The sequence below is a fragment of the Magnolia sinica genome, chromosome 18, assembly GCF_029962835.1.
Source record: "Magnolia sinica isolate HGM2019 chromosome 18, MsV1, whole genome shotgun sequence".
Lineage (NCBI taxonomy): Eukaryota > Viridiplantae > Streptophyta > Magnoliopsida > Magnoliales > Magnoliaceae > Magnolia > Magnolia sinica.
Window position 1 is genome coordinate 72,078,723 of NC_080590.1, and position 23,437 is coordinate 72,102,159.

At 41.9% G+C, this 23,437-nt stretch overlaps 1 protein-coding gene across 4 annotated transcripts in view; it reads right to left on the minus strand.

Moving 5' to 3' along the window:
* LOC131232687 (uncharacterized) overlaps window positions 1-18,514 on the minus strand; it is a 59,155-nt gene extending 40,641 nt beyond the window's left edge. For 3 of the 4 annotated variants that reach the window (XR_009164906.1, XM_058229097.1, XM_058229096.1), the window contains exons 1-3: window positions 18,098-18,514; window positions 17,918-17,994; window positions 14,971-15,105 (exon numbers count right to left, since the gene is read on the minus strand). Coding sequence is in view for 3 of the 4 variants with exons in the window: in XM_058229097.1 (XP_058085080.1) it covers window positions 14,971-15,105; window positions 17,918-17,994; window positions 18,098-18,432 (547 nt within the window). In the remaining variant the exon portion in view is untranslated. The remainder of the gene's footprint in view (window positions 1-14,970; window positions 15,106-17,917; window positions 17,995-18,097) is intronic. The other variant, XM_058229094.1, reaches the window with a different exon arrangement.
* Window positions 18,515-23,437: the final 4,923 nt, after the last annotated feature.

Genomic DNA, 23,437 nt, shown 5'->3' on the forward strand with positions numbered 1-23,437 from the left:
AAGTCACTAGGTTCGAACAATTGAAGGGAGAATATTCAACGTGCCCAAATTTTGGAAAAATGTACACGTCACGTTTGGATGATCAGTTGAGGAGTGATAATGGATTTGTCCTAATCAATGAGTTTTTATTTAAAGGTGACAAACTCTGCATTCCCCGCACCTCCCTTCGAGATTTTCTAGTTTGAGAGCTTCATGCTAGAGTAACCGGTCATTTTAATAAAGACAAGGCTATTGCCATTGTCGATGATAGATTTTATTGGCACAGTTTCAAGCGAGATGTTGCCAAAATTATTGGGCGATGTAGGACTTGTCGGTTGGCAAAGCAAAAAAGGCAAAATACCGGATTATATACACCTTTGCTAGTGCTACACACTCCGTGGCAAGATATTAGTATGGATTTTGTGCTTGGGTTACCCAAGACAATTAGAAAGCACGATTCCATCTTTGTGGTGGTGGACCATTTTTCTAAAAAGACCCATTTTCTTCAATGTTCCAAAACGTATAATGCCTCCAACATTGCCAAGCTTTTCTTTGGAGAGGTGGTTTGCTAGCATGGTTTGCCAAAGACTATTGTGTTTAATAGAGATGTGAGATTCATGAGTTATTTTTGGAAGACACTTTGGCATGTGATGGGTACAAGACTCTAGTTCTCGTCAGCATACCATCACCAAACTGACAGTCAAACGGAAGTGGTTAATTGAAGCTTAGGAAACCCGTTACGATGTCTTGTGGATGACCATGTTAGGACGTGGGATTCAATTTTAACAGTCGCAAGGTTTGCTTATAATAGTTCAATCAATATGTCAATGGGCATGAGTCCTTTTGAAGTGCCTTATGGTTATAAACCTAAGAAGCCTATAGATCTCATTCCTATGTCAGTCTCCTATAGGCCATCAAAGTTTGCATATGCATTTACATGGTGCATTCATGATTTGCATGCTGAAATTAAGAAACAGTTTAATGTGAGCAATGAAAAGTAGAAAATATTTGTTGACTCTCATTGCAAGTCTAAACAGTTTCAGGTAAGAGATTATGTAATGATGATTCGAATAAGGCTAAAACAGTTTCCCTGAAGATATTACAAGCCCATAATGTAGGACCTTATAAGATATTGAAAAGATTTGGCTCCAATGCGTATGTTGTGGATCTTCCACCTGATATCAACATTAGTTCTACATTCAATATAAAAGATCTCATGTCTTACAAGGTTCCAGCAATTTCACCCACTAGCCTTTATTTCGACCCTCATATTAACCCAGATGGTGGTGCTCCCAACCTGCCCAATCTACCCCACAAGCCATGGCCCTTACCAGACTATTCTTAACAACCTTTGCCTTCTTTACCATCCATACTTGTCAGAAGAGGAGATCAAAGGTATCTTGGATGAACAAGTGGTTTCTACCAAACATGGAGGATTCCAAAAGCATCTCTTCAAGTGGAAGAATAAGTGAGAGTCAAACAGTACGTAGGTTATAGAGACCGAGCTTCAAAGACTACACTCAGATCTCCAAGCGCATTATCGCAGTTTTATTTTGCCGAAGGCAAACTCTTGTCAGCCGAGGGGAGTTTATGAGAACATTCCAGCTCCTTTTAGAGCTTATCAGAGACAAAAGAGAGCTACCCCAGTTTCGTTATGGCTAGATGATCGTTACATTGGGCCTAATGGGCCCAATTTAAGTTCCTAGCCCCGTTGAAGACCCCACATGCATGATCGTGCATCTTTAAAGACCCTACACTAGGAAGATACATGTCAGTTGCTTAGTTGGGAGTGTTGGACAATTGAATTTCGCACGTGGACCGTTCAATCCTAACCGTGAATCATCTTGATCGTAGACCCATTGGACACATTGGAGCCATTGGGATGACGTAGTTTAGTTATATTTTTTTTATTTTAGTTATTTAGGTTTATTTTATAATTTATTGAAATAAGCGTATTTTAGACATTTTATATCCAATAAAGGTATTTTTGTTAAAAACACCCCAAAAGACTAAAGGGTTGGGCGTGTGAAGCCCTAGAGAGAGATGGAAAATAAAATTTTCTTATTTGTTCCTTTGAGCAAAGAAAAGGCTCCTGCGATTTGAGTTTGGTGTGAAGTCATGGGGTGATTCCAACTATCTTCTCTCTCTGTTTTTCTTATCTTTAAGGTATTTTTTTTTTCACTTTTTTCTTCTTCCCTCTCTCTATTTTCTTTCTTTTTCTTTCGGTTCCTCCCAAATCCCATCCCCACCATCCCCTAAACCCTACCCAATTGTACAACCGTACGGACTACATCCCATGTCTGTACGACCAACGCCATTTCCCTCATTTTGGTCCTTGATCATTCCCCTTTAAAACCCCATAAAACCTAAAACCCTAACCCTAGAACCTAGAATTCCCTAATCTCCAAAATTCCGTAAACCTAGAATTCCAAACCCTAATCTCCCAAATTTCATAAACCCTATTTTTTTTCAAACCCCAACAAAGCGCAAGTGAATCCTCAGATTTAGATCAAATCCTATGGTAGTTGGAAATTCAACCTCAATTGGGCCGTTTCTAATCAATAATCTTAAGATCCATCTGTGGGATTCTAATGTGGCCTTGAATTTGAGCATAGTTGATGTCTTGATTTCTTTACATTTGTGATAGATTGGTAATATTTTATATTTTGATTTACTCTACTAATCCGTTTATTAATTCATTTGCATCATTATAGTTTAGGTTATCCGTCCCGCATCACAACCTCATTAGTAGCACTTCCGTTTTCCAATGGGATTGGGCCTTCAAAATAAAGTCTCCAAATAATAATTTTCTGGAGTTTTCGGTTGCAGCAAATGGCCCAAGCCCACGAATAAAGGCGTATACAAGTACATAGAGAAAAGGCTTGCATGTGGCACATGTTTGGGTGTCTATAAAACTCTCTCTCTCTCTCTCCCCCCTTTTGAAGGGTTGATGTAGGATGAGTGAAACTAACCTGGGATGCAAGATGTGAGATCAATTACGCATTAATTTCAACATTCAACATGTAAAACCAAACACACCCACACAATAGATTCAGAAAATTCATATTTGCAACGCGAAGGGCCTAGGCTATCACATATGCAGTGCCCAAAAATATAAAGTATTACGATAGTAGTCCACTTGGAAGTAGCAACTTCCAATCTAGCGTGGGTAGTGCAACAACCACGTGAGAAAACAATGACATTGTTTCGACAAAGAAACAAGTATCACAATTGGGATATTCACATTCAATAAAAACAAAGGAAGGTTAGAAGAATGATCATCATCGTTGATTTTATTAATTGTGAGTTCTAATTACATCCTCACATTTCCCTTGATTCCAAACAAAATGTATTTAACGAATACAGTGAAAGAAAGGAAAGCAATTCAAATGGCGATTTCGTCAGCATTCCGGCTTGCAAAACATTCGTCGCAATGACAGAGGAGTTGTGCGGGTTCAAAGACCCCTTGTTCTTCACTGATATGCTTAAGACGCGATCGCGGATGACCAACTCGCGAGAGATTACAGATCTCACGGAAGAATATCACCAAGTTATCAAAATGCACATGAAATGTGCCTGTTGCGCGGCTGCGCAATGGGTGCCTCCTGCCTGTTGCGCGATCGCGCAAGAGGCTTCTGCCTAGATTTCGAAGTCTCCTTTTTTTGTTCTTCTCCCATATCGTGCCACGGAATACTTGAAGAAGCTTTCAAAAAAATTTTAGAATCTCTCTGACTTCTCTAGAGCTCTTCACTTGTGAATGAATGAAATGAGAGGGACAGAGGGTATTTATAGGCACTCACATGTGTGAAGCACTGAGCCCGCGCAACCCAATATTGTTACGTAGGCGCGCGATGAATTCTTATCTACTCAGCCACGCAACAGGCATCTTGCATTCATTGCACCATCGCACAACACTACTCTGTTGCGCGGACGCGCAACATAATCTTCTCCTTATTTCACTGTGTTTCCACGCAAAAGATCAATTCGGTGTATTTTTGTGCTCCAACAGATGCCCCCTCGATCCTCCTTTGATTTGTCATAGAATCAATCGAGGATCGACTCTCAGTTTTCTTTGAAAGGTTCATTTTTGTTTGTTGCGTGACCGCGCAATCCCTATTGCGTGATCGGGTCCGCGCAACACTCAGTCAGGTCTTGTCTTCCTTATAAAAGCCAAACTCCCTCCTATTTCATTCATTCTGCATTCGTCCCCATCTCTTGCCTCTTCATTGCGTTATCGCACAACAAATTTTATTGCGCGTACGCGCACCTAATACTCTTTGTGCGCTGCGCAACGGTCTGCTTTGGCAACAAATTTTCTCAAGTACTTGGACTCTATTGAATTTTTTACATAACTTCAAATGGCCACAACTATGAGAAACTTCACCACTTCCCAGGAACAAGCGACTCCTCATCAATCCACACCTGCAGATACCCATTCTTCTCCGACCAAGAATCTTCCCAAGAAAAGGGTGAAAATCACAACAAAACGCCCTACCTTCTTCAAGGAACCCATTCTTCCAATTGTCGATTTTTCTGATCGCATAACTCTTATAGCCAGTCTAATTCGCAATGCGATCATAATGGGAGATAACCAAAGACCCCTCAAAGAAGGTCGCAAAGCTTATTGGGAAACTTGGCTAAAGGTGACCGCGAACATTCAAACCAACAGTTGTCGACTGCCAACCAAGGAATCCACCCCTCCTACTTTTACAAAAAAGAAGCAATCAAAGAGCAAAGGCCAACAGCTCCAAGAAAAGATCAAGGAGTTTAATAAGAAACGATTACAAAACACCTAGGACTATGTAAAAGTACACCAAGATATGATGAAATTCACCAGTCCTTTTAAGGACGAAATGGTCATCATCTCGATGAACCTCCATCATCATCTATCGATCCTTCACGGCGAACCAACTGATCAGATGACATAAAACAAGATTCTGTATACTGCTAATTGGGCGATGAAGGAGCCGCAGATCCTAGAAGGCTCTTTACTGGGAAGATGATCGAAGCAGAAGACAGGCCGGATCTCCCCAATGCAATTCCTGATACCCTGATATAATCCACATACCCTTTACCCCACTTATTTCTTTGAAACGTTGCAACAGCATTTCTAGACCCAGGAATCCCTGTGGGGAAATGAAGAGTTCCATATGCGCGGCTTTTTATCTTCCCGCACTCACTACAATGCATGGCAAAGGCGATAATGAAGAAGCACACCGACGTGCTAATCAAAATTGATCTATACAATGCCATCAAAGTTGCGTCAGAATATTTCTGCAAGGATACTATGGTCTTCAAAGGTTTTCTCAAGTATTGGTGTCCGACAACCAATTCATTCCATCTTCAAAGATTAAATCCTTGAATCATCATCCCACCGGTGCATAGATGTGAACAACGATACCCCAACTTATTGAGCATGTTTAATGGTAATAAGTTTACTGCGGAGCCGTTGTCCAACATTATTCACTTAACTTGCTTCTCGCGAATATAGTCGACGATCATCAATGGTCAATTGTGTTCCTTTTCACCTTAGTATTAAATCATCATCGAAGAAAGTGATAATGAACATGCAACTTTTCCCCATTCCTTTGGGCGTATCATTTTGTATCATACAGACTTCCTTTTTTCCGCCTGTATTTTCCATTTCAACGAGCAATGCTTCTCTTACATTGTCGTCTAATAAAGCCTTAATCAACGTTTGGCGAAAATCTTTCAATAGATGCAACGCGTCATATATACTCAACCAAGTAGGAATACCGTTCAGATGGCTTACGACATCGTAAGTTACTTTATCAATTAACGAAGTTTCGTCGATTGGCGTTCTGTTCCCTTAGTTCTCTTCGTTATGCAAGGGGCCTCTTCCTTGTGATATTCCCAGAGCCTTACTATGTGTTGTTGTAAGTTCCTGCCTTCAGGGAGGACTGGTTATCTTCTTCCCAAAGCGCAGCGTAACTACTGTTGCTTTACGCGCACTTACTGATGGTGACCCAGCTAATTCTTTAGACGATTTGAGGACGATCACATTACAACTCTCACTTTTCTGACCACCGTGTGCGTAAGGTTCGCGTAACTCTCGTTCAGTCCTTCAATATCCGACCTTTTCATGAACGGTACTCCACACGGATACCGTGTTTGTGGTTGCTTTTTTGTTCTGCACCTTGTCCTTTTCCATCACGATCTCGCCTCTATTCATCATTTTCTACAGTATATTCTTTATTGTGAAACAATTCTCAGTTGTCCCAGCATGCGATAATAGTGACTGTAATTCTTTTCTTTCATCTTCTTTACTTCCTTTGGACACGTCGGCTGGGGCAACTCGATCATTTCAGCGGCCAGTAATTGATTCATCATGAGGAGCACGTCTTCTTTTTCGAACGTGTATCCTTCATGATAGTCATATTACCTGGGTCGCTTATCAGTCGTTCGACCTCTATAATGATCCATATCTTCTCTCATGTCTGTCATTTGCCGGCAGCGAGGGTCTTCCCTCCTTTTTTCCTAGTCGGCAACATTTGTTGCTACTCGACTCGGGCCCGGTCGTATTGTTTTGGTCTGGAAAGCAGGCACCTTTCTGGTCATGGCCTCAAGTGCATGAGCTTTTGTAGCCAGATCATGGAAAGTCCGTATATCAGCGCTTGTTAGTCCGAACGTGACTCCCGTTTCCATGGAGTTCAAGCATATTTTCACCTGTTCTTTTTCCCTTGAATATTCTCAACACGATGCCCTAAGAGTCTTCTATTGATCGATGAATTTCTCTACTGGTTCACCTTCCCGTTGCCGTATGAAGGCCAACTCGGTGATGCTGACATCCCTATCATATGGGAAGAAGTTTGCCATAAAGGTATCCTGTATTTGATCCCAAGTGCGTATAGATTCTGGTGCCATGCTAGAATACCATCTGAAGGCTTTTCCTGTCAGCGATGACCTGAACAGTCGCAAACAATACTACGGGACTATAGAAAAGTTGCCCATGGTCGTGATGAAATGCATCAGATGTTCTTCTGGTGATCCATCTTCGTTGAATTTCTGAAAATCTAGATACTTGAAATTTGTCGAGAATGGCACATGTTCGACTTCACACAGGTATGGCATCAGAAAACGAAACCTTCCGGGGTGTTCTCGCTCCCTCTCTGTTCTGAGGGAATTGACTACTACTTGCAGTATTTCGTCGTGTTATTGTACGAGCCGCGGGCATCAATCCATGCGATCCTGCCCTGGGAGGCTTTGAGCCTTCTATCTGGTGTTCGTTCCGTTTACCGCCGCTATCATGGGAGGAACAGTGACCTGGGCTACATTATGAGCCAATATAGCCAATGCTTCCCTGAGACTTGTTCGCTTGTACCCCAAGTGCAGGGTTGCGATGTAGTAATAATCTCGGTGAGACCGAGGTCGTACCCACAGGGACTAAAGATGTGCAGCTTTTCTGAACTAATGTAATAGTTGTCAAGCCATAAGGAGACTGGCGCAGCCCTCCTCTGGTATGGTGCTCGGATGTCCTCATCAGTTCTCCTAAATAAATTGGACCCACTTGATATGCCTCGGGTTCAACTTCTTTTGCGAGTTGAAATAACGCAAAGCCTCATGGTCAAACAATAAGACGAGCTCCTGCTGTAATAGTTAATATCGACAATGGTGCAAAGACTGCACTACCGCATTGAATTCTTTGTCATAGGTAGAATACTTTTGTTTAGTCTCATTCAACTTTTCGCTAAAGAAAGCGACAGGATGCCCTTCCTGACTAAGCACTCCACCTATATCTACACCAGACGCATCACAAGCTACCTCAAAAGCCTGGGAAAAATCTGGAAGTCGCATGATAGGAGCTTCAGTCATTTTAACTTTGATCTCCTTGAATGCCTTAGAGGTTGCTTTAGTCTATTGGAACTCCCCCATTTTATGCAATCGGTAATGGGAGCCATGATGGAACTAAACCCTCTAATGAATCGCCTATAAAAGGTGGCTAAGGCATGAAAGCTATACACCCCATGAATAATACGCGGCTCAAGCCAGCTAACTAAGGCCTTAACCTTCTCGAGATCCGCAAGCATGCCCTTAGATGACACAATAAAACCTAATAAGATACACTACTAGACAAAAACAAATACTCCTTGAGGTTGGCATACAACTTCTCTGCCCTAAGGATCCCACACACTTGCCTCAGATGGTGGAGATGTTGTTCCTTAGTCATGCTATAAATAAGGATGTCGTCAAAGTACATGACTAGGAACTTCCCCATTAAAGGTCTCAACACCTGGGTCATCACCTGCATAAATGTACTTGGGGCATTGATCAACCCAAAAGGCATGACTAGCAACTGGTAAAGCCCATCCTTCGTCTTGAAGGCAATTTTCCATTCATCACCTGAGCGAATGCAGATCTGGTGATACCCACTCTTGAGGTCTATTTTTGGAGAAAATTATGGCATTAGCCATCACGTCCAACATAATGTCAAGATGCGGTATAAGAAATCAGTACTTAACGATGATCTTGTTGATGGCTTTCCTATCCACATATGCCATGTGCTATCCTTCTTGGGCATCAGAAATACGAACACTGCACATGGACTCATGCTCTCCTGAATGAACACTTTTTTAAGAAGCTCATCAACTTGCTTCTTGAGTTCCGCATGCTCTGTAGGGTTCATTCTATAGTGAGGAATGTTTGGGAGAGTCGACCCGAGGACAAGATTAACGGCATGCTGGATGTCCCTCTTAAATGGAAGTTCATCCGGGAGGTCGTCAGGAAAGACATCACTAAACTCCTCCATCATCGAAATCACCTCACTAGGCAACTCTACACCAACCTAAGGGGTAGCCTCTCTAATCACGAGGGCATGCACTTCTAAATCCTCCCTAGTCTCTTTCAAATTCTTTTGCATTAATGATGTGAAGAGACTTGGGCATGGACTTCATCGAAGTTCTAGGATCACCCTTCTTAGTGGTCTCCTTCTTTTCCGGTATGCTCTTGGGTGGAAGAAGACTCAATCTAATTTTCTTACCCTCAAACATGAATGTACAAATATTGAAGCAACCGAATATTAGAACGTCTAAGTCAAATAACCAGGGCCTACCCACGATGATGTGGCAGGCATTCATGGGAACCACATCGCACAATAGCGAATCCATATACGACCCAAACTGGAGGGGATAAATGTCGCTATGAGATCGGAATAGAGGACTCATCAGCCCACAACACTCTATAGGGCTAAAAGTGAGACTCGATTTTCAAGCCCCAGTCGACTCACGGTGTTAGTAGAGACCACATTGGCACAGCTGCCACTGTTCATGATCACTTTACAATTCTTTTCTCCACACTTAATAAAAGTGTAAAAGATCGTGTTCCTACACCAATCATCATTTTCTTTAGTTTGGGCAAAGGCGTATCTGACTACTACAAGAGTGTGGGTCTCCTGCTCATCAAACTCCTCATCACTAGCTAATGCAGGACAATTAACCACTTGCTCTAAAAACTCAAACTAATAGAGCATGGCAAATTAATCCCTTTATCCCACAGCCCAAGCCCCACATCCCATGGGTTAGGACCGCGGCCGAACCCCCCTCGTGGGCCCCACTTCACATGGGTTCCGTTTCACACGAACCACACACCTCACACAGATGGGGCCTGCATCACACGAGCCACCCCCCTGACTCCCAAGGTTAGGTTTGGCTCTCTGATGAGTAACCCTGCCACTGGAATCACGAGACCTAAACCATTTCATGCTTGTTTGCGGTAAGTCGTTCAAGCTCCTCTACCCCAAGGTAGGCCTCCTCTAGTGTACCAACATCATGAGGGATTAGCTCACGCCTAATTTCAGGGTGCAGGCTCGTCCTAAAATGAGACAGGGTCATAGCAGGAGACTCGTCAACATCACATCGCATCATGTACTCCTTGAATCTCTCGATGTAATCCGATACAGGCATCAACCCTTACATGAAGGACTACCAGTGATCCAAAAGGCAGTCACGATAGGAAAGTGGGACCTAGTTTTCTCTAAGAAGCTCTTTCATCTTAGCCAATGATGTAATGGGTTCATCTCCATGCCGCTCCGCCTTCTGTTCTGAATTGATCCAGAATAGCTTGGCTTGACCCGTCAACTTCATCTTAGTGAACCTCTCTCGACGGCGATATGACATGTCATGCCACTTGAAGAAGTGGTCTGTGTCAGCTGACCAGTCAAGGAAATATCTCGAGTTCAAGCGACAATCAAAATTGAGAGCATCGACTTTGACGCTCTTCATAACTCATTCCTCAAGGTCGCAATGATCCTACGACTCTCTACAAGGCGCGTGGGCGTGCAGTTTTACATGACCTACTCCCTAACCAAAGTTCCTATTATGACCCATAATGGGTTCGACTAGGACTGGACCATGTTCAAATGGGTCCTCATCCGTTGGCTCTCCTACTTGAGACTAGTGGTCTTTCCCGGTGACAGGGGTACCATAAGAGGTTGCCTCTAGCCGCGTGATACGCTAGTTGTTGGTAGTTAATTGTGCGTCAGTGGTCCTATTGTGCGTCTCAATGTCGTTAAATGGTGGTTAATCTTTTCGAGAGCATCGGCAATCTAATCTACGTTCATGGTGGGGAATAGACCAAAACCACGACCTGTTCGCGTTTGCATACACTAAATGACCCTAATAAAAGGCAACCTAGTTGTATGTGTACTATATGATGAATGCGATGCAAAATTCAAATTTGATGATGCTCAATGTGATATTATATGATGCATCTGTACTTTATGTATGATGACCCTAAGTACCTTAAACCCTATGGACAATCCTAGAATGATTCTAATAAGGCCAAAACTGAAAATTCAGCAACCATGTGTCTTAAAATCAAAGTCTAAAATTTCCAGTAATATAAGACTTTTAAAATACCCAAGCAGAAAATTCAGCAACCCATATGCGATCTATATGCTCTACTATTGGTTTAGGAATTTCGTCAACAAGTACCCTACGTTAGATCTAGGCTCTGCTACCAAATTTGATGTAGGACGAGTGAAGCTAACCTAAGATGCAAGATGTGAGATCAATTGCGCATTAATTTCAGCATTCAACATGTAAAACCAAACACACCCACATAATAGATTCAGAAAATTAAGATTTGGAACGCAAAGGACCTAGGCTATCACAAACGCGATGCACGAAAATATAAAGTATTACGAGAGTGGCCCACTTGGAAGTAGGGACTTCCAATCTATCGTGGGTAGTGCAACAATCACGTGAGAAAACAACGATGCCAATAAAATCATGTTTATGGAAGGGACTTGTAATATTAATAATTAAAAAATCAGATTTCCGTTCGGGTTTTGGGGTTTAGGGATTGAGATTTGGGATTTTTTAGGGAATTAGGGATCTAGGGATTAGGTAGGGTTTGGAGGGGAATAAAGGACGGAAGGTACCAAAAGGCGGCCCACACGTGGCAACCCATATGAACACACGTGCGTGCGTGTGTCCACGTATGGATGGGTAGGGGAAAAGTGAAATGAGGTGGATTGGGATGAGTTTTGATGGGTTTAGAAGAGATGTAAAGGAAGGAAAAGAAGAAAAAGAGAAGTGGAGTACCTTGTTAAAGAAGAGAGGAAGAAAACACCTTGAAGGAATCCTCCACCAAGTAAGCTTCTACCATTCCACAATTCAATTGGAATGGAGGGTTTCTCACAAACCCTAAAAACAAAGAGGAAAAACACCCTTTCAACCACTATTTGAAATATCGGTATCGCGTTACTTATCGCACCCTTGGGATACGGATGCATATCAATTATCGCATGGGATATATCAGTTAAATCGCATAATGTATTGTTGTTGTCGGAAACATTGGGAATTGGTCAAATTTTTCAATGAAATTTCAGTGATTGTTAAAAAAGATATCAATACACAAATCAAAACATTACAAACAACAAGTGCACATAATAGGTTTTCTTTGTATGGGGTCCTAATCTATACGTTGTCTAACTGAATTAATGCAAGTATATTCAAAGTTTATTCATATAATTTATAAATGTAAGAAGACCTATGGAAAAACAAGCCACACATTCAAAAGCTAAAGAAGAATCACTAAATTAGGTTACATACATGCTTGATTTTATGTTTGGGCACAAAGATTGCAACTGATTTGCGAGAAATTGGGAAAATTTTAATTTTTTTCAATTTTCCATTCTCTTCCAAATCTCAAAATCGAAGCTCCCAATTCATGATTTTTCATGCAAAACATGAAAAACATGGATTTGTAACAATTCGACACTAATTTAATGTGATTTCCAAGAAAAAAAAAAAGGATCAAAAATATTATTAAAAAAAAAAAAATGCTCACCAGATCGAACATGTGAGATATATTCCACTATAAGAAATATCATCAGATATATCGGTCGATATCGTCGATATTTAAAACACTGCTTTCAACACAAGAATGACCTTTTTTTTTTTCTTTTTCTCAAGCTCCAATAGGGTTGGACAACCCCTGTCGCTTTTATATTAAAACTTTAAAAATTACAAATACGCCACTCACTTAAGTGACATGGCCCATCATCCAAAATAAGAAAACTAAAACACTTACCACAATCTTAACCGTCAAATAATTCTTAAAAATAACAAAAAACATAAATAAAACAAGATCATGGTCCAAGGGGCCCAAATCTGGGAGATCCGGTGGCCCGATGGCCTAATCAACAAGATCCAACGGTCGAATCAAAAAAATAAATATATAAATAAAAATCCTATAACTAAAACTATCTCCTAAGTAGCCCACATGCATCATCCCTAAGTGAGGTCTTCCTGATGCACATCCAGTACATATGGGGTCTTCAAAGTGACCAGGCGAGCCCCATCTGGAACCTGTCTCCCATCCACAGAGAGTTGTACTGATGTGGGTGGTCGCCTCCATCTCTAGTACACCCAAATAGGTCCTCTGATGCCCCCATCAAGGGTACATTCTTCTTCCAAGATGAAAAATATATTTGGTTGTCATCTCAACAAAAATCTGAGTGTGTTTGTAACATAGTGTGCAACAACTGGAAAACAAAAATGGCTTGGGTGTGGCAAATGTTTTCCACATGCATATATGTGGCCAAAAATCCTCTTCAAGCAAATCTCCTACACATTTTTTTTTCCAGAACAACTACACATGCACCTTATCAATCAAGGTAGAGGGGTGCAGCCAGAGAATAACACTAATAGCAAGATAAAATCATCAAATTATTAAAATGTTTGGAAACTCTAAAAACTTGTGATGGATGCTGATGATGTGATGATTCTGTAAGGGAAAAAAGGGCTTCAAACTTTTCATTTTTTCTCCAAGATATTAGCAGATGAAATTAGGGTTTTCTGTTGGGTGGTTCTTACCAGTTACCATGGCATGCAAAGTGAAGAGAGGGGTTGAATGTTAGGTGGAGAGAAAAGGTGAATGAAGTATCTCATCGGTTGTCTCTTTTGAGATGTTGTGGGAAGAGGGGGTTCTTTCTCTTGGTCACATGTTGCAGAGGACAAGAGTGAAAATACAAAACAAACTAGAGGTTTCTCTTTTAACTTTTGATATGCTAGTTTTCCCGTGGACGTAGTTACATGTTGTGATAAACCATGACTCTTCTTCTCTATTTATTTCCTTGTATGCTCTATTTGCCTCTCTTTATCTTTGCAAAATCAGTTTACACGCATGTTGAGCGCTTGGATCCCCAACATTGATCAATGGCTTTCCTTCTAAGGCTTGTGAACCCATAGGTGGAACACCTCTTACCATCGGTGTGTTCAAAACCATTTTTACATAATGCATTTGAGAATGAAGGTTTCTCAAAGACTGTTGCACTTATTGAATGAAATTTAGGCACACAACTCATTGAGTGTCTATGCACATGTTCTCTCTCAACTTATGAATGTTGGCGGGACTCTGGCAGCATTAGAAAACTTGAATTTTTACAATTTGAAATGCGTGTGCCAATCACCATTTCAGATGGTGGGAGATATGTGTGTGCTAACTCTTGGTGCACATTGTGCCAACAAAAACTTTTCCCTATGAAAATTTCTGGAAACTACAGGACAATTTTAAAATTTTGAATTTGAAAATGAGAAAACAAGTTATCGGAAAAGACATCGTGAAACTCAAAATGAGAAACTAAGCAAAACATAACTTTTAGAAAACTGAGTGAGCTATCCCATTGTGTTCTCACTTCTCATGTATTCTATTGTCTAATAAAGATAAACTCTATTTATGAAGGTGATAAACTTTCAAGTAAATCATAGAGATATAGCAAGGAAATCATTTATTTACATTTAATTATCACATAGAATTGGAAGATGCGACATTGCAAGTTTTCTTTTGGAGTGGAGAATACGAAATCATTTCAAAGGGAAACTTTCAGACTATAGGTGGAACAAGAGATGTTAGAGCCAGATGAAGCATTAAATGCATCTTGGGGTTGTTATTGCAGTATGCCATGAAATTGTGCAAGAACGTTCTCCACCAAATGCACAAAAATATCCAACTGTCAGCTTGAACTGCCACAAAGGTAAACAGTTAAGGTGCATCTGGATGTTCCATTGAACTGAATTTTCACTCACTCAATTCACTATGAAGTGGTCAAGTGTCAACCAAACCACTAAATGCAATCATTCCAGGCATTTTGGGTTGGAACTGAATGATTGTAATAATGATTTTGGGGTTAGTCACTCATCATGAATTTAGTGGTGCTAGCCTCATTTTGGTAATTTACTCCTTTTGCTGTATCAGATTGTTTCAAACTTTCAACTTGATTGAACATCCAAATGCAGCCTTAGTCTCTTCCAACAAATTACAGACCATCTGAAAATACTAGGTAGCTAGGTAGGTAGTTCAAAATTTTAAATGAGGAAATGGAAACATGAATGGAAAAGACCTTGGACCAATGAAACCCATCATTTCCTAATAAATATCAACAAAAAACAAAAAGTCAACTAATCATGATAATCAACCCAGAAAATTCATTAGCTTACGATCAACCCAGAAAAGCAATTAGGTTATTACCAATTGCAGACTCGTTATCATACTTGACCTGCAACTCCTCTGCTTCTTCTTCTGTCTCCGTTGGAACAGGTGGTCCACCAAAACTCATATGATCATACTCCAATAATGATGCCTTGTCAAAGATGAATCCAGGGACTGAAGTCAAACACATAAAATCATTCTTCAGACAATCATTCAAGATTCAACAACCACCATTGCCAATGCCAAAAACGTGTGCAGAAAAATGTATATTCATGAAAGTTCTGTGTTCTAACTTCTAAAGGTAATGTTTTCCCAGAAACTGCAGGACAACAGCCAATACAACATAAATTAAAAGGAAAAATACTTGCTCCACCAAGACGTGTCATTTTCTTAAATGCTCAAAATAAAAATAAATGCAGGGAAAAAAAATGTGGACTCTAGAAAGTACTGTGTTCAAGAGGCATTTTTTCTCCTCTCGTAAAATCTCCTAACAATATAGAAGTAAATCTGATTGCAAATAAGCTATTTGTTCAAAAGAATTATTTAAAAAGCGCACAGGTCTAACCAAAATGGTAGTCTGCGGGCCCTCCAGCATACACGGGGCCTCAATTGGTACTTGAACTGTGCAAAAACACATTGATCAGAAGATCAAGTTCCCAACTGCCTAGTTAATGGGCTTTACATATACAAGCAAATCCTTGGCCCTTTTAGTTTTATCCGCCACTTGCAAGCCATGCTGGGGCCCACCACATCATCCAGTCAAGGGAGCTCTGTGTCATGGACCATCCATAGTGTGGATCCATTGGATGAATGATTTTGTTCATGGTGGGGCCCCACATAGAACTTAGGGCCCTGCTGGAATACAATTTGTGGCAATCCTGAGGATTACTTTTAGAGGCTACAACCCACCACCGTGAAGATCACCTAAGACAATAAAAGGCTGTTTTGCACATTAGGTGGGCCACACCATTCGAATCAATTGACAACCAAGAGTCTGACTCAATGTACAGATGTGGACCACCTAGGGAGAAAACCAGCCAGATTTTCAAGAAGGGTGATGTTCATGCAGGGGCCTACCATTTACATGGTATTGATGTCCTAACAAGTGGCATGTTGGCAAGAACAACTGAATGGTATCAAAAGCTGTGATACCGTTGCCTGTATTTGATCAGTTCTCTAAGAAAAAAAAAAAAGCCAAAGAATGTGGATGCATGGAAGTACTCATGTGCTCTGGATTCTTTTTCTTCTTCTATCATTCCTGCAAGATCCTATGTTTCAGCTGGTTATAACTAACAGCCTTGCATAATGTAATTAGCAAAAAAAAAAAAAAAAAAGGAAAGAAGATTAAATAGAAAATGAGATAATAAGTTAGACTGTGTGTGTGTGCATGCATGGACCTCCATTGGTGTTAATCTCACCGTCCACTAAGGAAGAAATAGAGCTATGGATTATGTCCCTTAACAAAGTTAGAATGCCAAAAAGGCAGAAAAGGTCATTTAAATTAAAATACTAATAATAATAAAGCCCGGCATAGAGTGTTCCACCTCCATGTGATATCAACGAATGAAAACTTAAGATCAGAGATACCAAGCATAATCCAAAGTTCTATAGATCCATTTTCCCCTCTTTTTTTTCTTTTCTCAAATGCTGGAGCATCAGATTAGTCCTACGTGTCTCTCTTGGTTTTTGTGGTTTTAATAACGTTAGTTAAGATACTAGAGAGGTGCACCAATGTGGTATAATGTTGCAGTCCATGGTTTTGCTAAAAGCCTAAGATATATATTCAATAGAGAGAGAGAGAGAGAGAGAGAGAGAGAGAGGTTTGCATGCCCCATGTGCACTCCCCCATCTACCAACTTATATGCAGGACATCTTTCTGTGTATTAGGTGGACCAACCTTGTGCAATCTAGCTGATCTTTTTTTTTTTTTTTAAGGATGATAAATATTTTATTAAAGAAACTGCTCAGCAACAGCCAAAACAGCAAGAAAATACAGAAACCCAGCCAGGGATTACACTGTAGTCCCAGCCAAGACAGCAATCTAGCTGATAATTGAAGAGCCTGGGTTTCTAATTTGATCATCTATATGGTGGGATCCACCTGATACAAGGTTTGAACATTCTACAGTTCTTCCGTCAAGCCCTGATCAATGAACCCACAAAATCCATCAAATTGTATCTAACTAATTCCAGGTATTGTAAGCATACCCTCATTTTCATACTAGAGCATCTTAAAGTACTAAACATCCCTCTAGTAATAGTACAAGCTCCCATAGCAATGATGTATTTTGGTTCAAGCATTTGCTCATATAATCTGACAAATTAACACAACCCGAAGGAATCATTGTTGCACTGCATGCCGGGTCGGCACATATGGAGGGGCTGAGGGGCTAGTAAAACACTTCACTAGAGACAGGTTGTAAGCATATAGCAGGGGTTGTTGTTGAACTTAATATTTGTGGTAGATATAAGTTTTCCACCCATTAAGAGATCCATACAACTAGCAGTGCAAATGGATTTGATCGATCCAACCCATCACTGGAGAGCAGGTCTAGATTTAAAATTGGGTTGGATATGTTTTGGCCAGAAATATCCTGGTAATCAAATGGCTCTGGTCTCGAACCTCTCCGAACTGTTCATCTGCTGAACCCTGCCACAGGTTCTGAAAGTTGAATTGGATGACTTTTGAGGATAACAATTGGGATGTTAGAAAATATTCCAGTAATCATGGGGCCCACCTTTTGCATGCTTAGCCAAAGAACAATGGACAGTCTAATTAAGCTGCAGTCATTAGGTAAATCTACCGTTAGGGACCCAGATGCAATGTACTTAAATTAATAAGGTCCCTTAAATGTTATTTTTATTTTTAAAAAAGACTTAATTTAAGTACTGAAATGCAATATCTAAATAAGAAAGGTACTGATTCATAAAAATAACAGTTTAGAAACCTTACATCTTTTAAATAAATAACAGTTTAGAAACCTTACATCTTTTGGCATGCACTCGCTTGTCGAACAGCCGAACAGGATCAGACCCATCTAAGCATGCAGCGTAAGCAATCAAGCTGTCATCAGCATTCCTCAAAATTTCAACCAATAATTCCAAAATTCAATAAACAGGAATTACAAGAAAGCATCCAAAAGAATTCCAAATCTACAAACACTTACAGAGCGAGCTCTCTAGCAGCTCTGGGGCTGCAAAACCGCCCGCTCTTATCTACCTTCGATGGCGTCTCTCTCGGAGGTGACAAATGAGAGGAAGGAGGAGGAGAAATGGGAGTTTGTTCTAAGGCTTCTGCAACAGCACAAGGCGGTGAAAGAATAATAGAATTTCGAGAAGACCGTAGAAAGACGCAGTTTTTCGACCGAAAATCAACAGTTTTTGTCTGTTTGGGATGGAGAGTGAGGATTTGGGTGGGTTTCAAACGAGATGATGAGTTGCAGAGATTGAATGGGAAACGGGTTTTGGAAGAAGAGACGCTCAGTGCACAGCTTCCCTCCATATCCTCTCTCCGTCTTTCTGTCTTCACCGGGCTCTCAAATGGATGATGAGAGAAAATAAAATATCCGAGCGTTATGGACGGAAGTGGATTATCCGCTACCCACGTGACACCTTAGTGGGTGCTGCCCTAACCGTGTGGGGCCCGCTTGATGTATTTTTTATATCTACGCCGTCATTCTGTTTTTCCATCTCATGTTAGGACACGATCCCAAACTTTAAAAAGATGCAAATATCAGGTGGACCATACCATTAGAAATAGCAATGAATGACCATCGAAACTTTTTGTGGGCCACAAAAGTTCTGAAGTAAGCTGACCTTTATATTTTCCCTGTCCATGTCTTGTCGGCATTATCAGCAGGTTGGATGGAAAATAAACATTGCAGGAACTTTATGATTGGCCCTTCCGAATTTTTAACGGTGAGACACTCAATCGCAGTTGTTTCCTATTGTTTACTCAATCACCATTGTTTCCTATCGTTTCCTATGGTGTGGTCCACCCAATATTTTCACCTTCTTAAGTTTTGGTATTGTTGATGTAGAAATCCGGTTAATCTTCATTGGCCTTGCGCGCGCATAAGAAATGGGCAAGGAAGACCATGACTAGAGCAGGGGATGCTCCTATGCTTAAGTCCGGAAAGAAATCTAGGTCTAATTAAGTATTGAAGGTTTAGGGCTAAAGATTGTGCGTGCTCCTTCTCATTGCGGGTGCCCCTATTTATAGATGGGGAGAGGCGGTGGCATAGAGGGCCTTTCCCTGTTTGGCAAGGACAAGTCATAGCGGGATTCGGACTCCTTGTTTGGCGGAAGCATCTTTCTGAATCCTTAGTTAGAATCCTGAGCATATTCATATTGGAATCAGTTTCCAGGATCTTCAGCTGATATTGTGGATAGACGACAGTGAGGTTAGGTCAAATCCAGTATATGGTGGGTCTTACTAACTTGGGGCGTGCCAACCTGAGGTTTGCCGATCGGTGACTATTTCAACCTAGTATCGAGAGACCGAGCTCGACCTCTCTCTATAGTTGGTCGAGGAGATGATGGTTTAGACCGTTGGGTCGCGCCTGTTGCTGTTTGAAGCACTGATCTGGCTTGCATTAGTTGGTCAATCCATTTTTTCCATAACAATAAGTCCCCTTACTTTCTAGTTCGTGCAGTGGACTTGATAAGTAGGTCGAATTTAGCCAGGTCAAACTAGTTGGGAATGAACTCAAGATCAGACCGAGTTTCACTATTGAGTAGGTTGGGAGGTCAAGGGAGTCGGATCGCTCATTAGTCATTACAAATTATGGGACGCGGCCAACGCGGGGCTCAAAGAAAAATTAGTGACGATAGCGTTTCTGGCTCGATTAAAGAGGTGGCGTCGTTTGATTGCTAAGCATACGGCTGGGTGCCAGTTGATAGCAGAGCGGCGCTCGAGATCACTCTCGGTTTGAGAGTTTGTTACGTGGTCCTTAGGGAGGGTTGTCGCATGCGACGTTGCGGCTCCTCGTGTTGAGGCATTGATTGCAAGTCATAAATACACTGGTTTGGTCGTGGCGATAAAGGGAGGGGGAACGCCTAGAGCCCCTCACTTCTCTCATTTCCCTTTGCTCTTCATCGGACTAGGCGATTTCCGGTAAGTCGGAAATCCTCTCCATTTCCCTTAGCTCTTCACCAGACTAGGCAATTTCCGGTAAGTCGGAAATCCTCTCCATTTCCCTTTTTTCGGTGGTTTTCCCTTCTCTGGCCTGTATTTTCCTTTTTTAAGTCTGTTTTTTTTTCTTTTTTGCTTGGCCAGGATGTCAGATTGGTCTATAAAGTGTCACCCCCCGAACTCGGAAATCGGGCTCACAAAATTCTCAATTGCCAAATCCGGCGCCGATAGCCTCTGTAGAACCCCATTCTCGGCTCCCGGCACCCATTTACCAGATTCCAATCCTGGGATCCTATAAGGAAGATTTCTAATATTAATTTAATTCGTAATGAGCGTAACCATAAGCATAACTCACAAACAATAACCACAATAACACCATCACAAAATCCACTATGATCAAAAACTTTTAAGTACAATGCATCTGAAGGGAATACAAGATAATGCAAAAGATAGAAACTCTAAAAGCTCGTCTGCATGCTCCTGCTGCTACTATGCTACGGTTACGTCCTGGCATCACCTGCACGCATCAATCGTGTATAAGCTTATAGAAAGCTTAGAGGGTGGTGTAAGTGTGTGCACAATATAAGCGTGCTTAGAATGCAAGGTCAGAGTAATGCGGAATCATGGTGATGAGTACATGAATGCAATCAGCCATACCAAGGCTATGCGGTGCAAGATATGAATGCTATCGGCCATAACATAGCCATGCGATGCGAGATGCAACTCAAGCATGCCAATCCTCATCATGTATCAGTACAGTTCTCATTCTGGAAAATCACCGGGGTTTAGTACACTCCAAGTGGCACTGCCGCTCTCCTAGCCGCACAGTCCAAGTGAGCGTAAGAAACCTCACTATTCATCTGGCCAATAGTCTGCCAATACCTATCCAGCATGTCGATAGTGGACTCATTCACGAGCTGGTCAAACTTAGCCTAGTATTGCCCCCTACCCTCGGGCGAGTAAGGCCACACCCCTTTCCAACCAACCACGACACGGTGGGAGACGCAGCCTCCTGGTATTCGGTCCTCGTGCGCTCATATATCCACTCGGTCTCGACGTTGGAGTCATCCTTTAGTACCATCGGGTTTAGAAATTTTCACCCAAGGATATTTATGGCGCCCCGATGCTTAGTAACAATATTTTCGGTATCCAATCCAGCCACCCATGATGTGTCTGTGGAGGTTAGGCCCTGATGTCGCTAGGGCATATAATAATCACAATCACACAAATGCAAGTGCATGAATCATACTTTCAAACATGCAACAATCCTACACGTACCGAGCGCTCACGTAGGGCAACTCCGCCTATCAGGGAGTCCATAAACAATCTACCCGAAGGCATGTGCAATGATCAGTCAATCCTCATATTAGGCATACATATGATGCGTATGATCATGAATCATGGATCTATACTAAGCATGTTATGTGGTGATGGGCTTTGATCAAAACGAAGATGGGCGTAGACGGCTTACACATTACAGGTATGAGCTTATCAAAGGGCCCTAGGGAGAGTGACAATACGGACATTTAACCAACATCATCCTTGCAATGTGGATATCAAACCATCATTGCTCCCAAAGCATAGTCCGCTATAAGGGTCGACACATATACCATGGTGGAATCACACTACAATGGGCCTTATGTACGCCCCATTGGGCCTTGACCCATGGGCCTCTAATACATCAAATGGCCTCACAACATGGGCCTTATATATATCTCAGTGGATGGGCCATAACTACATTAAGATGGGCCTCATATACGGCCATATGTACATTGCAATGGGCCATAACCCATGGGTCTTGCACACATCACAATGGGCCTTATACAAATCAAAGTGGGCCTCAATGAACGGCCCACAAATACGCCAAGATGGGCCTCATCGCATGGTCTTAAAATAATTTCCAAATGATTGGACGGGTTGGATGAAACACATGTATCATGGTGGGGCCCACTCTAATGGAGGGTGTGGTTTACAATACATACATAAGTGGGTCCCATGTGAGGCCTACCATAATGTTTATTTTCCATCCAACCCATTGATAAGGTCACTCAGACCTGGGGCCCATAGTAATGTTTATTTGCCACACAACCTGGGCCCACTGTAATGTTTATTTTCATCCAAACTGTTCACAAGGTCACATGGACCAGGGCCCACCATAATGTTTAATTGCATCCAACCTATGCATAAGGTCACGTGGGCCAGGGGGCCCACTGTAATATTTATTTGCCACCCAAACTGTTTATAAGGTCACACGGTTAGGGGGGGCCCACCGTAATATTTAGTTGTCATTCAACCTGTTTATAAGGTCACGTGGACCTGGGGGTGGGCCTGGGGCCCACTGTAATGTGGTTCACAAATCCAGTCCACCCATTATGTGTGTCCCGCTTGGCTGAGGGTTCAGAGCAAGTTTTAGCTGCATCCAAATTTCAGGTAGGCCCCACCAAGTAATTTTATATGTTTTAGGCATGCCTTCACATGATTTTAGATGGTGTGGCCCACCTGAGTTCCGTATACGGCTGATTTTTGGGGTGGCCTCCTGGTTCGAGGAACCCATCAAATGCATGGAGTTGATGTTCAAAACGCATCACGGTGGGGCCCACAGCTGGGGTCGTGAGGCCCAGCCCGTCCGCTAGCACTGCAGGTAGCACCTGCGCGTCTCTAACATGTCAGCGGCAGCAACGCTGCCTGCTTGTTTTGTTTTGTTTTTTTTTTAAAATATGAAATTCTATGGTTTTTCCCCTGCAGGGCCCATATCAAATGAATCCACTCCAACCATTGGATTACACGATCCAAGACCGACCAAATGAGTCCAATATGCAGCCTGTTTTTGGCGAATAGAAGGATCAAGGTGCGTTTCAATGGTAATACCGCTATTTCCTATGGTATGGCCCGCCAGAAAATGGGATCAGCTTCATTTTTTGGCTTAACGCCTAAAATGAGCTGAAGAATGGAATGGACAGCGTGGATCGGCCCCATACATCAAGGTGGAGCCTACATGGGTAGCCTATCCCAAAAGCAAATTTTTTCTTTCCTTTTTGCTTTGTTAGTACACACCCATGTCAGTACATACACTCCATGTTAGCTAACCCTCTGCCTCACGTCCAGCGTCCAGAGACGCTAGACGGCATGGATATACACAGCATCATGGTGGGCCCCACATGCACGTGGCCCACATTTTAGTCAAGGTGGGTCCCACATAAACGTGGCCCACCTGATTTGGATCAATCTGATACTTGTGTTTTTCTTTCATCTTGGCCGTCCAATGGATCCGTTACAAGGTAGGCCTCACGATTGGACGGTCAAGATCGTCTTACACCGTGGTGGCCACAAAACATCATACAAAAGAGAGAGAGAGAGAGAGAGATACGATGAG